General features: G+C 42.5%; 1 protein-coding gene across 5 annotated transcripts in view; it reads right to left on the reverse strand.

The window, feature by feature from the left end:
• Positions 1 to 13,925, reverse strand: part of chst10 (carbohydrate sulfotransferase 10) — a 75,735-nt gene that overhangs the window by 11,463 nt on the left and 50,347 nt on the right. For all 5 annotated transcript variants that reach the window (XM_085998925.1, XM_085998927.1, XM_085998926.1 and 2 more), the window contains one exon: positions 2,539 to 2,773. In XM_085998925.1, the coding sequence (XP_085855051.1) occupies positions 2,539 to 2,773 (235 nt within the window). The remainder of the gene's footprint in view (positions 1 to 2,538; positions 2,774 to 13,925) is intronic.

Here is a 13,925-nt window from a genome sequence, read left to right on the forward strand (position 1 = left end):
TCACTGCTGACAGAGGCTTTCAGAGCATCACATCACTCCTGCACTGTGTTCTCGTGCTGAGCTGGAGGAATGCTGAGGTGCAGTTCCAGGGGAGTGGCCTTGGCTCCATGGGAGAGGTACCCGCTGTCCTCGCTCAAACAACAGCAAGCCTGCCCCCCTACCACCCACTCTGCCAGTGCTCTTACTAACATCACACAGCCAGCTGGGCCAGACCGCCTCGCCCCACATCGAGAAGCTGCAGTATGCAGCCAGTCCCCCATGACTGCTGCCAGCAAACCAGGCACAGACCTGCATGATGTGCTGCTTGCGGTCGCAATCCAGCTGGGCACAGGGAGAGTGGTATCTCTTTCGATTGATAAAAATGCGAAGCTGGTGATGGGGAGCACGTAAGGCAATGTGGGTGCAGTCTATGTCACCTTGGACCTTGGAGAAGCCCGTCATGCATGCGAAGCCTCGTGCTCTTTCATCCTGCTTCTCTGTTCATGGGGAAAATAATGTAGCTGTTCCTCCTGGTGTAGAGCGCCGCAGTGACCTCCCTGATGCAGCGGTACACTGCAATCTGTGAGTTGTCACTGAGGTCACCTGCTGCAGTCTGAAAGGAGCCTGTTGCGTAAAAGTTAAGAGCCACGGTGACCTTAACAGCCACAGGCAGTGTTGTCCATGCCCTGCTGCGTGGCTTGAGTTCTGGCTGCAGCAGGTGACATAACTCGGTGACAGCCGCCTTTGTGAAGCAAAGGGGCCTCATACGTTGCTCCTCCGAGAAGTTGAAATGAGCGAGGTGCTTCCTGAAGACCCTCTGTGGATATGGCCTCCTGCGCAGTGTCCTTCTCCTGCTGCCCTCCCTCATCCTCAAGCCTCAAAGGCAGCCCTACCAGACCACCTATGACTGCAGGCAATCTTTACTGAAGGCAGCCAAAAGCAGTGCAACACCATCAAAATCATCTTCTCAGCAGTGAGATTAAGTTTTCAGAAATAGAAAACAGACCAAAAAATGCCCAAAAGTTAATCAGCAGCCTCAAATGACAAACCGGCAACTAACCTGTAAGTAATGGATAAGCCCTTTAAATAGTACTGCTGAAGGGTCCTTGCCTGTTAGAATCATAGAATAGTACAGCACAGAAGGAGGCCATTTGGCCCATCGAGTCTGTGCCGGCTACTTCAAAGAGCAATCCAGTTAGTCCCACTCTCCCGCTCTTTCCCCAAATCTACAATTTTTTTTCATTAAAGTATTTATCCAATTCCCTTTTGAATGTTACTATTGAATTGTATCCACCACCCTTATCAGGCAGTGCATTCCAAATCATAACCATTCGTTGTATAAAAATGTTTTTCCTCATGTTGCCGCTGGTTCTTTTGCCAATCACCTTAAATCTGTGCCCTCTGGTTATCGACCTTCAGCCATTGGAAACAGTTTCTCTTTATTTACTCTATCTAAATCCTTCATGATTTTAAACACCTCTATCAAATCTCCTCTTAGCCTTCTCTGCACTAAGGAGAACAACCCCAGCTTCTCCACTCTATCCACGTGACTGTAATCTCTCATCGCTAGAATCATTCTAGTAAATCTCTGTACCCTCTCCAAAACCTTCACGGCCTTTCTAAAGTGTGGTGCCCAGAATTGGACACAATACTCCACAGCTGGGGCCGAACTAGTGTTTTATATAGGCTTAGCATAACTTCCTGACTTTTGTACTCAATGCTTCTATTTATAAACCCCAAGATCCCAAATGCTTTATTAACTGCTTTGTTAACCTGTCCTTCCACCTTCAAAGATTTGTTCACAAACACCCCAGCTCGCTCTGTTCTTGCACCTCCTTTAAAATTGTACCATTTAGCATGTATTGTCTCTCCTCATTCTTCCTACCAAAATACCTTCTCTGCTCCAAGGAGAACAACCCCAGCTTCTCCAGTCTATCCATGTAACTGTAATCCTTCATCCCTAGCGCCACAAGTTGCTGAGCGAGTCTATCACGTGGTGAGTCAGGTGCTGGGGCAGCCCAATATCAGAAAGGGGTCCTGGAATAAAGGTAGGCTCCTTATTAAAGTATTTTAATTTGCTATTTTAATATTTCTGGCACGCGCGCTGGACACCTATGGAACAGCCCTTTCCAATATGGCGGGCAGCACACTTCTGGTTCGTAATGAACGCGCACGTCAGGCCCACCATATTGGATGGTTAGGCACCCGTTTTGCGCCTGGAAAACGGACGTGTGCCATCTCATTTCTAGGCCACAGCGTCAAGAATAAGGAGTTTTGAAAATTGGAGCTGCACCACACAATGTTATTTTTGGAATAATATTACTCCTTTTAAACTCAAGGGCCATCAGAAGAAAATATGAAAGTCATCAATTAAAAAAAATATTTTTTATCTAAATGGTCTCTGGGCAAGGACGGCTAAATATCCCATTAAAACTGCAAGAACAAACTACTTTGGGAAGTTACAAACTAAATTTACTCCAGAACATTCACTTTACTTAAAGCCTTGCTGATAGCAAAATACTGTACCAGATACAATATATCACAAGTTTCCATAATTACCATTTAGAACAATAAGAACTTTCTTCCACTGTGTATTACCAACTTTTGGCGTTTGACAGAACAGGATTTTGTGCTTATCGCACACAAATATACGGTCCAAGACAAACTTTGTGATAGGAGAATGTGTCAGATTCCTTAACGATGTATTTCTGCACACGTTCTTCAGAAGATTGAGGCGTTCACCATGTACTGCGTCCCAGTGAGGATCCACTTCATTCAATGTACTTTGAGAAGACTGAAAAATAAAATAATAAACAATTGTTCTGCTAAGAATTTTAACCAATTCTACAAAACAAGAGCTCCACCCCAAATTTTTAAATTATGTTTTTGAATAAGTTCACCATCAATCCTCTACTTCAAGTCCACAAATGTAGCTGCAATGAGGTGGGAAAGCACAGAGCAGACGATAAGTGCTTCCCCACAGCACCAGGAAAAAATCAAAGGGAAAGTCAGCCTGAACAGCTATTGCATATGTCCTAATGGCTGGAGAAAGTGGAGGGGATGGGTGGGGCAGGAGGAAAGGAGAGTGAGGTGGAACTGGGGAGGAGGGGAGAGGATAGTGGGAAATGATAAGGAAGGGTAGAGGAGGAGGATAGGGGAGAGAGAGGGGTTACGGAGGAAGTAAAGACAGAGATACTATCTCAGCAGAGAGGGATGGCACAGATTTTCATTTTGGGGACTTGTGAAGAGCTAGAAATTCCCTCCGTTGGGCCCTGAAATTATTGTCAGTTGAGGAGGGGTTTACAACTTCCCTTTAACCAGGGACAAAAAATATTCTTGGCACTGGGGTTGTGCTGAGCAGCATCAGATGAGAAGAGGAGGAAGGGGATGGGGAAAGCAGAGGAAGAGAACGATGGAGGAAGGAGGGAGCAAAGGCAGGGTTCTAACTCATCAGGGAGAGGCAGCATGGATTTTCATCTGTGGGGGTGTTGCGCTTAGCTACATGTTCCCTCCCATCTGGAGAGACAGAGAAACAGCAACATGAAAAAAAGACAGGTAAGAGAAAGACCATTTTTTCCGACTAGCTGTGTGCAACAATTAGAGCTATATTAAAAGCCTTGTGTATCGTGCACGCTTCCTGCAAGTGTCATGCCTACTTCCTGCAACACTCTCCCTATTATAGTTTCCCCATCACGTTGAGAAGACCCCAATTATTATAAAATAGCATACCCTCTGACTCGTCATGAGCAGCACCAGACATTTGTTAGTATCCCAAAGAATTACTTTACACAGCCTCCTGTACTTTCCACTCAACAGCAGCTGTACTAAGAAATTTTATATAAACTAATTAAATGCAAACAATGGGATTGTGTCTTTCAGCTTGGCACATACTTTGGAGTAAAAAAATGAAATTAATGGCGTTTACTTAAAAATGTTGTTGAAAACCTCCTTAAATTCACTGTCCAGCTTGTATTCAAATCATTATCAAAATAACACAAACTGAAATACTGCAATTCAATCAGAATTTTCCAATGAGAAAAATAAATATTTTAAAAAACACAAATAAACTTTATTTGAATAAAGATTTTGAAATAATTTTGAAAAATAACCATGTGCACACCGTTAGAATAAAAAAGCCACACTGGCTGCTGGTCAGGCACAGAAGCGAATGGCAGATATCGGAAGGCCAGCAAATGGGGGACTGCATGTGGGTGGAGAGATCTGGCTAGGGCCACTGCCCACTGGTTAACTTTAAAGTGGTGGATTGCAGGGGGACTTTTGGGCAACGGAGGCATTGCCCAGGACTGCAAACAGGTTTCAGATCACAAATGAAGGGAGGTAACTGGCACAAGACAATTCCGGAAAGCAATGCACCACATCAACAAGGGATATGATGCCCAAAACAGTCAATGCTTGAGTCATGATATCACTACTAGAAATCATGCTGCTGTTGAACAGTCTGCTTACTTGGGCCAGAAAGACCAAGAAAAAAAAATGGCTTCCTGGTCACTAAACTGTTATCGTCTCTTTTTAACATTTCTCCAGATTGTGTTGAGTCAGCGTGCTGAACCTCACATCGTCCTCCTTGGTACACAGTACTCAAGCTTCCCTAGACAACTGTACATCAAGTGACTTGTTGCTGTTCTTCATACCACTTCTGTGCGTGCAGTTAAAACAACAGGTCTCCTGCCCATGGACAAGCTACCCATTAGCTAGCCTTCAACCGCTAATTTAGTTAGTGCCATAAGAATTCTAGTAGATTTGTGACTTACTTCTTCTAAAACCATGCTGAATGGAGTAATACCTGACACAAAGGAAGATGGTTGTGGTTGTCAGAGGCCAGTCATTGCTGACCCAGGACATCACTGCAGGAGTTACTCAGGGAAGCATCCCAGGCCAACTATTTTCAGCTGCTTCATCAGTAAATGGGGCTGTGTGCTGATGATTCTACAGTGCTCAAAAATCCTTGAATAATTAAGCAGCCCCTACCAGTCTACAGCAGGACCTGGATAACATCCAGGCTTGGGTTGACAAATGGCAGGTAACATTTGCACCAAATAAATGCCAGGTAACGACCATCTGCAACAAAAGAACACCCAGCCATCTCCCCTGACCTTCAAGGAATCACTATAACAACAACTTGCATTTATATAGCGACTTTAACGTAGTAAAACGTCCCAAGGTGCTTCACAGGTACGTTATCAAACAAAATTTGACACCAAGCCACATAGGGATATTAGGACAGGTGACCAAAAGCTTGGTCAAAGAGATAGGTTTCAAGCAATGTCTTAATGGAGGAGAGAGAGGTAGAGAGGTGGAGAGGTTTAGGGAGGGAATTCCATAGCTTAGGGCCTATGCAGCTGAAGGCACGGCCGTCAATGGTGGGGCGATGGAAATCGGGGATGGGCAAGAGGTCAGAATTGGAGGAGTGCAGAGATCTCGGAGGGTTGTATGGCTGGAGGAGACTATTGCCTTAGGGAGGGGCGAGACCATGGAGAGACGATGGAGAGATTTAAACACAAGGACGAGAATTTTAAATGGCGGCGTTGCTGGACCGGGTGTCAATGTAGGTCAACAAGCACAGGGGTGATGAGTGAATGGGACTTGGTGCGAGTTAGGATATGGGCAGCAGAGTTTTGGATGAGCTGAAGTTTAAAGAGGGTTGAAAGGTGGGAGGCCGGCCAAGGGAACATTGGAATATTATCGCAGAGGCCCCCACCGTTAATTGTTTGGGCTCAGAAACTTAACTGGACCAGCCATATCAACACCGTGGCTCACCTTCTGGCCTGTCAAAACCATCTACAAGGTTTAAGACAGGCTTGTGATGAAATACTCACACTTACCTGGATAGGTGCAGCTGCAACAACATTCAAGAAGCTCAACACCATCCAGGGTGAACTCTTCGCTTGATCAGCCCTGTACCACTGGACTCGATATGCATCTCCTCCACCGATGACATATTGAGGCTGCAGTATGTATGGTCTAAAGGATACGCTGCAGCAACTCACCAAGATTACTCTGACAGCACCTCCCTCCCTTGCGACCTCTACCACCAAGGACGAAAGCAGCACTATCAAGGGAACAGTCACCTGCAAGTTCCTCTCCAAGTCACACACCATACTGACTTAGACATATATCGCCGTTCCTTCATCATTACTGCATCAATATTCTGCATTTCTCTACCTAACATTATTTTGGGAGCACCATTACCACAATGACTGCAGCGGTTCAAGCAGAAGGCCCACCAAATATCTGCTCAGAGCAATAAATGTGGCCTTATCAGTGTTCCCCACATCCCAAGAACAACTATTCATTCATGAATTTCTGGGATCCAATACACACAAAGTTTCCACGCACCTTGAAAATATGGGACACTGTCTGAAACCATTTGAATATTCCAAAAATTAGATCTAGATTATCATTAGCAACATACCATCCAGCTTTCAGAAGGGATAACTCAGTCACTCATTTTGCACAAGTGCAGGTCATGATAGTTTTCACATTGGTGATTTGACTGAGTTAGATCATCTCAAATCTTTTGGACTATTCAAACCACAATTTGATCATTAATTACTTCACTTTTTTCAGATTCATTCAACATTATTTTTTCCAAAAGAAAGAAAGAAGAAAACTTGCATTTATATAGCGCCTTTCACGACCTCAGGACAATCCAAAGCGATTTACAGTCAATGAAGTACTTTTGTATTGTAGTCACTGTTGTAATGTAGGGAAAAGAATGGGTTCAATTCAGTTTCTCCATTTTCTCCTCTAGGATCCACAGCTCATGCATCAACAATAGTCAAGATGGTAGGTGGGCTACTTGGTCCTAAGCCTCCACCAATGCCACTGTTAAAAGTTTCGAATCTACAGTAGATGTGCTCTTGAGTTCAGCAACATTGGTCACTCCCGTAAGCAAAGCCTTTGTCGATTATGATCTGGAAAACACCTTTATTGCCCAATATCCAGTTAAATAATTGGTGATCCAGGGACTGGAACAATATGATTCCCTCATTGTGTTTAGTGGATACTGTGATCTCACATGCTCCGCCATGTGTGTTCTCTTATCTTTTTGGAAGATGGACTGAAAAGGACTCTAGTGAGACAAGGCCAATTGCAAACCAATTTTTTTTTAACATAAAATACAGTATTCACAGCGAAATTTACCTATTTACTGCTTTGCCGTTTGTAAACTCACTTTACAAGTCAGCAGTCCCGGAAATGAATGGCACTAACCTTAGAACATGAGATCTGTTTGCTTATCTCTCAGTTCTAGATTTAACCCTCTCTAAACTTCTCCAGGTGAGATTAAGAAACATAGGCTGACCTCTAACCACTACCTCAGCTCTCGATGTCAACAATTGACTTGCAGAACAACCAATCAATACTATCATCTTAAATGAGAAACTCCCCTCTCTTGGAGACAGAACTATGACAACTACATTGTCTGTTTCGTTAAGTCTCCTGCTGGGCATCATAAATGAAAACCATTCTATTATTAAAGATGCAAAGAGCTTTGGAATGTGCTTAACGGCCTCTATTATCTTAAAAGCAATGCAGTATGTGCAAATATACAATTTTTGACAACTGCTTCATTTGGTATTCTAATTAATGATCCTAATCAAAAACCTGGATGAGTTGTGTCTCTCTGGGAGTTAACCTTTTGTGAACTGAGCCTGACTTTATATCAGTAACATAATATAAAATGAACCAAAATCCCACCCAGGACAAATAGGTAGAACTCTCAAAATGCTACATTAACCCAAAGTGGTTATTAGGAGGTACATAGGAGTTACCTAGGGAAGACAGTCCCTCCATTCAACATATCCCAGCAACATGGTTGAGATTAGCAGTATCGTTGTACTGGGGAAAAACAAACCTACATCCCACTACTGAGATGATTCTACACATTAATGGTCCAGTGCATTGCACCCCCTCTCCCAGCCCCATGTGAAGATTTATTGTCCACAAATGGAATATCTATCAGTTCCAATGATATAGGGAATTTAGTTCTTGCACTAGAACACTCTACATTAAACATCAACACTGAGTGGAACCATGATTTAGTTATGGTATAGAGGATAGTGAATGCAAAGCAATTATGAAGCCAGAGGAGGGAGACATACTCAAATTCCAATGCAGCTCTACAACAGTCAATTCAGGTGTTATATGTCCCATGTAGGTTTCAGAAAATGGATTGTGCACAGATGTTTGCTGACATAAGTATGAGAGGTAACGGTTATGCATGATTTTTGAGCAGAGCTACTGTTTAATGTCAAAAGGATTAATATCCCTAAGTCTGTCTTAACTTGTAATAAAAACCTCTTTAAATTTCTAACAGTTATGGCTTTTTCATTCTGGCAAAAACAGTACGTTACAGTACCTTGGTCTAACATGGCTCAATGTCCACTTGGTTGAACTACCTTTAAGGAAACAACCACAATGGACTGATCTCTCCGATTGTGCCTAGACCTGTTTTACAAGACCGGGATTCTATTTTTGGCTTTTGTTCCAAGTCTTCTCACGTAGGGGGGGAGAGGGGGGGTTTACAGGGGGTAGGTTTTCAACTCAGGGTGGGGGTTGCTTCTGGATACGAGGCTGAAAGAGGCACGAGTTGTTTATCAGAGTGTGTGTGTGTGTGTGTGTGTGTGTGTGTGTGTGTGTGTGTGTGTGTGTGTGTAAATTTTGAAAACAATGAGAGCGACAGCAAGGTGGAGGGAACTGAGTAGTGAATTCACGAAAGTAGGAGTGTACAGGCTGAATGAATGGACGCCTGTAATGGGGGAAGGGGTGAGGAGATGTTTGGTGTTAAAGGAGTGGAGAGTGTGTACAAGGGCATAAGGCAGGAGGCTTTCATTCAGGCAGGGTCAGGTGAAGCCATGGAGAGATCTGAAAGCAAGGACGAGAATTTTAAAATTGACATGCCAGAGCACAGGAAGCAAGAAAGGCATGGGGCCTTAAGAAAGTCCACAATTGCTAACTCCACAAGTAGAGAAAATAGAGTTCTACAATACTTGTTGTGCTGCTTCTTTCAAATAATAGCCAAACAATAGTCATTCAAATTTTCATCATGATATCCTTATTTACAAATCATTTTTTAGACTGCATAAATATCATAGGGAATGTGAGGAATATGAAAATACTGCACAAGCATTAGCAAAGATTCTGCAATATGAAATACAATTTATTTTCAGATTCATTGCCGGAAGAGCTGGATCAAATCGATCAATTACATTTCATTGATAGTCCACATAATCCAATAAAAGGAATAATTAGCTACTAGTATGCTCATAGTTTGAAACAGCTGTTTTTTTAGTTCTCTTTCAGATATTTTAACCATACAAAAGTAAATGCCAACATCAAACGTGGGTAATGAATAACTAGATAAATGCACTTCACAACATAACCAGTCTCTGATGGCTTTTCTACAAAGGTTACATTAAATATATTCCTACTTTTTTGAAAAAGAATAAACATCCTAAATGTTACCATTGTATAAATGTCTCATTAATCTATTTTCATCAAACCATGAGCATGAAGCGTAGGTTTTTCAAATGAGTCTTCTAAATGTGTTGAATCATGTAAATTTTGTGAATGGACTTACAAAAATCTAATACTCTGTAGATGTTGTCTTACAATCTGTCTGCTCAGTAAAATGAAGTGTTTTATTTGGTTTATGTGTTTGCAATTTTTGCTATAGTTATGGTTGGGAGGGAGTGCAGCGAAGATTCACCAGGCTGATACCTGGGATGGCAGGAATGACATATGAGGAGAGATTGTGTCGATTGGGCTTATACTCACTGGAGTTTAGAAGATTGAGAGGGAATCTCATCGAAACCTATAAAATTCTGTCAGGTCTGGACAGACTAGATGCAGGAAGGATGTTTCTGATGGCCGGGGAGTCCAGAACCAGGGGTCATAGTCTAAGGATAAGGGGTAAGCCATTTAGGACTGAAATGAGGAGGAATTTCTTCACCCAGGGAGTGGTGAACCTGTGGAATTCTCTGCCACAGAGGGCAGTGGAGGCCAGTTCATTAAATATATTCAAGAAAGAGTTGGATATGTTTCTTGAGGCTGACGGGATCAAGGGATATGGGGAAAAGGCAGGGACATGGTACTGAGTTTGGATGATCAGCCATGATCACATTGAATGGCGGAGCAGGCTCAAAGGGCCGAATGGCCTACTCCTGCTCCTATCTTCTATGTTTCTATGTTTCCTCAATCTGCATAATACTGAGGGTTGAGCGGGCAAGCAACATGCTCTCAGGTCTTTGTCAATACTAATAAGTTGATGGTCAGGATGTGTGTGACAGAAGCTAGCTAATCTCTCTTTCACACTATTGTCACTCTCTGTATCTTCTAAATTATTCATCTGAGCTGGCACACATTTTGTAGATTTTCAGTTATTCCTCCCTTAGTGAGCATATTACACAGTACAGAACACACTTCTTCCCACTCGCCTTTCAGTGTGACAATATTCAGATTGTGCTTGTAACCCACTTTTACATGTGGCGATCACTAGATCATGGACAAGAGAAAAAGGAGGAGCTAAGGGATACAATTTAAACCTCATAAATGGTCTCACCTGGTAAGTTACAAACTACAAATTTTCAAGTTAAATTAGTCAGTTCCACGAGTGGGAAATGGATCAAATTCCATGGTTCCTCGTAATGTGCTTTAATTATACCACACATTAGTAAATAATTACAATTAGAATTATCAGTGTTAGGTGTAAATTTTAATTTAACAGGAGAACTAAATTGATGCACTGATTGGATAATGGGCTCAGTAAGGCAGTAAAACATTTTCCACTTACAGTGCAGTCCATTCTCAATTGTGACATTTTCTCCGTGAAATACAAAATAATCTCATGGAGATGGTGTCACCACATGTGGTAGGGCATATTCTGACAGGAACAAGAAAAGAATGCCTTTAGATTTCATTCTAGGCATACCATGAATGTAAAGAAACAGACTTAATCCTGACAATTCAACTGCATGATCACTGTACAAGGTCCAAATTAACCAAAGATTTTTATTTCTCTTCCCCCTTTTAGCCTGCTATCCAAAGCCATATTGTTACAACAGTTAGGCATTCTTCAGTTGTATTTCTGTTCATCCCACTGAAATTAGTTAATTTCCAGTCCAAAACCTATAAGTTGGACTCATCTTTTTCTTTAACTTAATTAGGTCCTGGTCACTTTTTCTCAAGTATTCCCCTACTTTTAGGTCACTTAATTGTCCTGCTTCATTAGTAGAATCCTTCCTTAATGTACATACAACATACTGATTAAGGAAACAATCCTGGATGCATTCTAGAAACCTCTTCCCATTTTGACCATAACATTTTGTCTTATCCCAAGCTACCTTAGGATGGTTAAAGTCTTCCAATATTATGATTCTTACTATTGCAAAACTCTCTGAATTGCCTATAATTCTTAGTCTCACATCTTTCATACTACTTGGTGCTCTGTAATTTGGTAACAGATGTGTGAGGATATTGATACCTGTTCAGTTTATGTGAAATCCATCAAGTTGGTTAAAATTTCCCCAGCTCTGGAACCAGTGAAATGCCCTAACAATCTGAAAGCCTCCATTCGACACCATCTGTCAAACCTCACATTGAGGTGTCTAATCTGCTCTTTCCTAACCGGCCTAGAGTTGTCACAGGAATAATACTTGATCACTTTTTTTTTAAATCAAATATTAAAACTCCTTAAACCCCTTATGCAAGACCGTCATCCTGTTCTTCCCCATGTCATTGCTTCTGTTACCCACGATTTCAGGCTGCTCATGCTCCCTTTCCAGAATCTTCTCCACCTGCTCGGTTATGTCTGTTACCCTCGAAAATGGTAAACAACTGCAAAAAAAGGCTATTTATCGTTCTAATAATAGCAGCCTCCATAAAAAATACTTGCCTATTCTTGATTCTATTACTTCTTCCCCCAGGGTAACCACTTGTTACATAACACTCTGGCATTGCTCACAATTACCCACCTTCCCAGCATCATAGATATTGAGCACTGTGTGTCTATCAAGATAGCTTCAGACCTCTGGGAGTTTCTTGAACTGCCTCTACAAGTCACCCATTTCCCCTCCTTCACCTTAGTATTCCTCTAGCTATGGGAGGAGGGGGTCTCCTGCAATGTGCGTTCCAGGAACTTATTCTTTTAAGGAGTGGAGCATCTTAAAGCTGTTTCTTAAGCTCAGTGATTCGAAGCTTAAGCAAGTACAACTAGAGTTACTTTTTGCATGGTTTTTTTTTTTGACACTCAGCTTCCAAAAACTTCCACATTATGCAACTTCTGCACAATACTAGCATTGTCCTGCAGCATTAATTATTCATCAGTTAACTACTTCTTATTCAACCTCCTCTGATGGATCAGCTAAACTTTCTCTCACCAGCTAACTCCCATTCAAATTCACACTCCCTCTTTTAAGTCAATCTCACTGTTGTTCCTCACTCAGGTGCTCTCCAAGCTCATAAAAATCAAATTAATTGTTTTAAGTCTGATTATCTATTGTACCAAGGAATTTCTTTGACATCCTGTATATATCTTCTGTTGATGTATATTATTTTGTGCTATATATATATTAATCTCTCAAGCCCATCCCCATTAAAGTCCTGACTACACAGCTTCCCTTCCTGGTCCCCCATGCTAGCTGACATTATAAATGATTCCCTTTTTATTTTACAGCAACCCCCTCCTCAAGAATAAACCCCTTCTCTGTTCTTGCTAACTACTACCTATTTCCGACTTCCCTTTCCTCTCCAAGGTCCTTGAACACGTGATCACAGATTCATGCTATCTCTCCTGCATCTCAAAGTCTGAATCCATCCAATCAGGTTTCTACCCATCCCATAATAAACCAGCCCTTACCAAAGTCACGAACAACATTATCTGTGACTGTGCTGCATTATCCCTTCTCATCTCTGCATCTCTCAGCACAGTCGATCACACTACCCTCCTTCACTGCCTCTCCTCCATTGTTCAGCCCTCACTTGACTTCACTCTCACCTATCCGAACATAGCCAGAACATCTCCAACAACTTCTCGTCCTACTCCACACCATCACCTTGGGAGTCCACCAAGGAGCCATCCTTGTCCCCCTCCTCTTCTTCACCGACACCATTCACTAGCTTGGGGTCAGCCTCCACGTGTACATCGATAACTCACAACTCTACCTCGCCACCATTTCGCTCAACCCCTCCACTCCTTTTGTGCTGTCAGGCTGCTTGTACGGTTTCCAGTCTTGGATAAGTGGTTATTTCATCCAGCTAAACATTGGGAAGACTAAATCTATTGTCTTCAGCCCATAGCACAAACTCTCCAAGATCCCTGAACACGTGATCACAGATTCATGCTATCTCTCCTGCATCTCAAAGTCTGAATCGCTCTAATCAGGTTTCTACCCATCCCATAATAATAAACCAGCCCTTACCAAAGTCACAAACAACATTATCTGTGACTGTGCTGCATTATCCCTTCTCGTACCCTCACCATCAACTCCATCCCCTGTCCGGCTACTGTCTCAAACCCACTCAAACCGCTTGCAACCTTGAGTTCCTGTTTGACCCCAAGCTGAGTTTCGTCCTTTATCCTCTCCATAACAAAAACCGCCTACTTCCACCTCAATAACATCACTGCCTCCACCACTACCTCAGCCCATCTGCTGCCAAATTCCTGATTCACAGCTGTCACTTCCAGACTCAGTTACTCTAATGCTCCCCTGGCTGACCTCCCAACCTCCACCCTCTAGAAACTTCAATTTATCTGAAACTCTGTTGCCTGTACCCTAGTCCACACCAAGTCCCACTTGCCTATACCCCTGTCCTTGCTGATCTACGCTCGCGATCCCCCAAAACCTCAATTTTGGAATGCTCACAATTGCATTTAAATCTCTCAATGGCTATGCCGTTTCCTATCTCTGTAACCTACTTCAGCCCTA

The sequence above is a fragment of the Somniosus microcephalus genome, chromosome 10, assembly GCF_052327205.1.
Source record: "Somniosus microcephalus isolate GS21.2 chromosome 10, FLI_Smic_1.0, whole genome shotgun sequence".
NCBI lineage: Eukaryota > Metazoa > Chordata > Chondrichthyes > Squaliformes > Somniosidae > Somniosus > Somniosus microcephalus.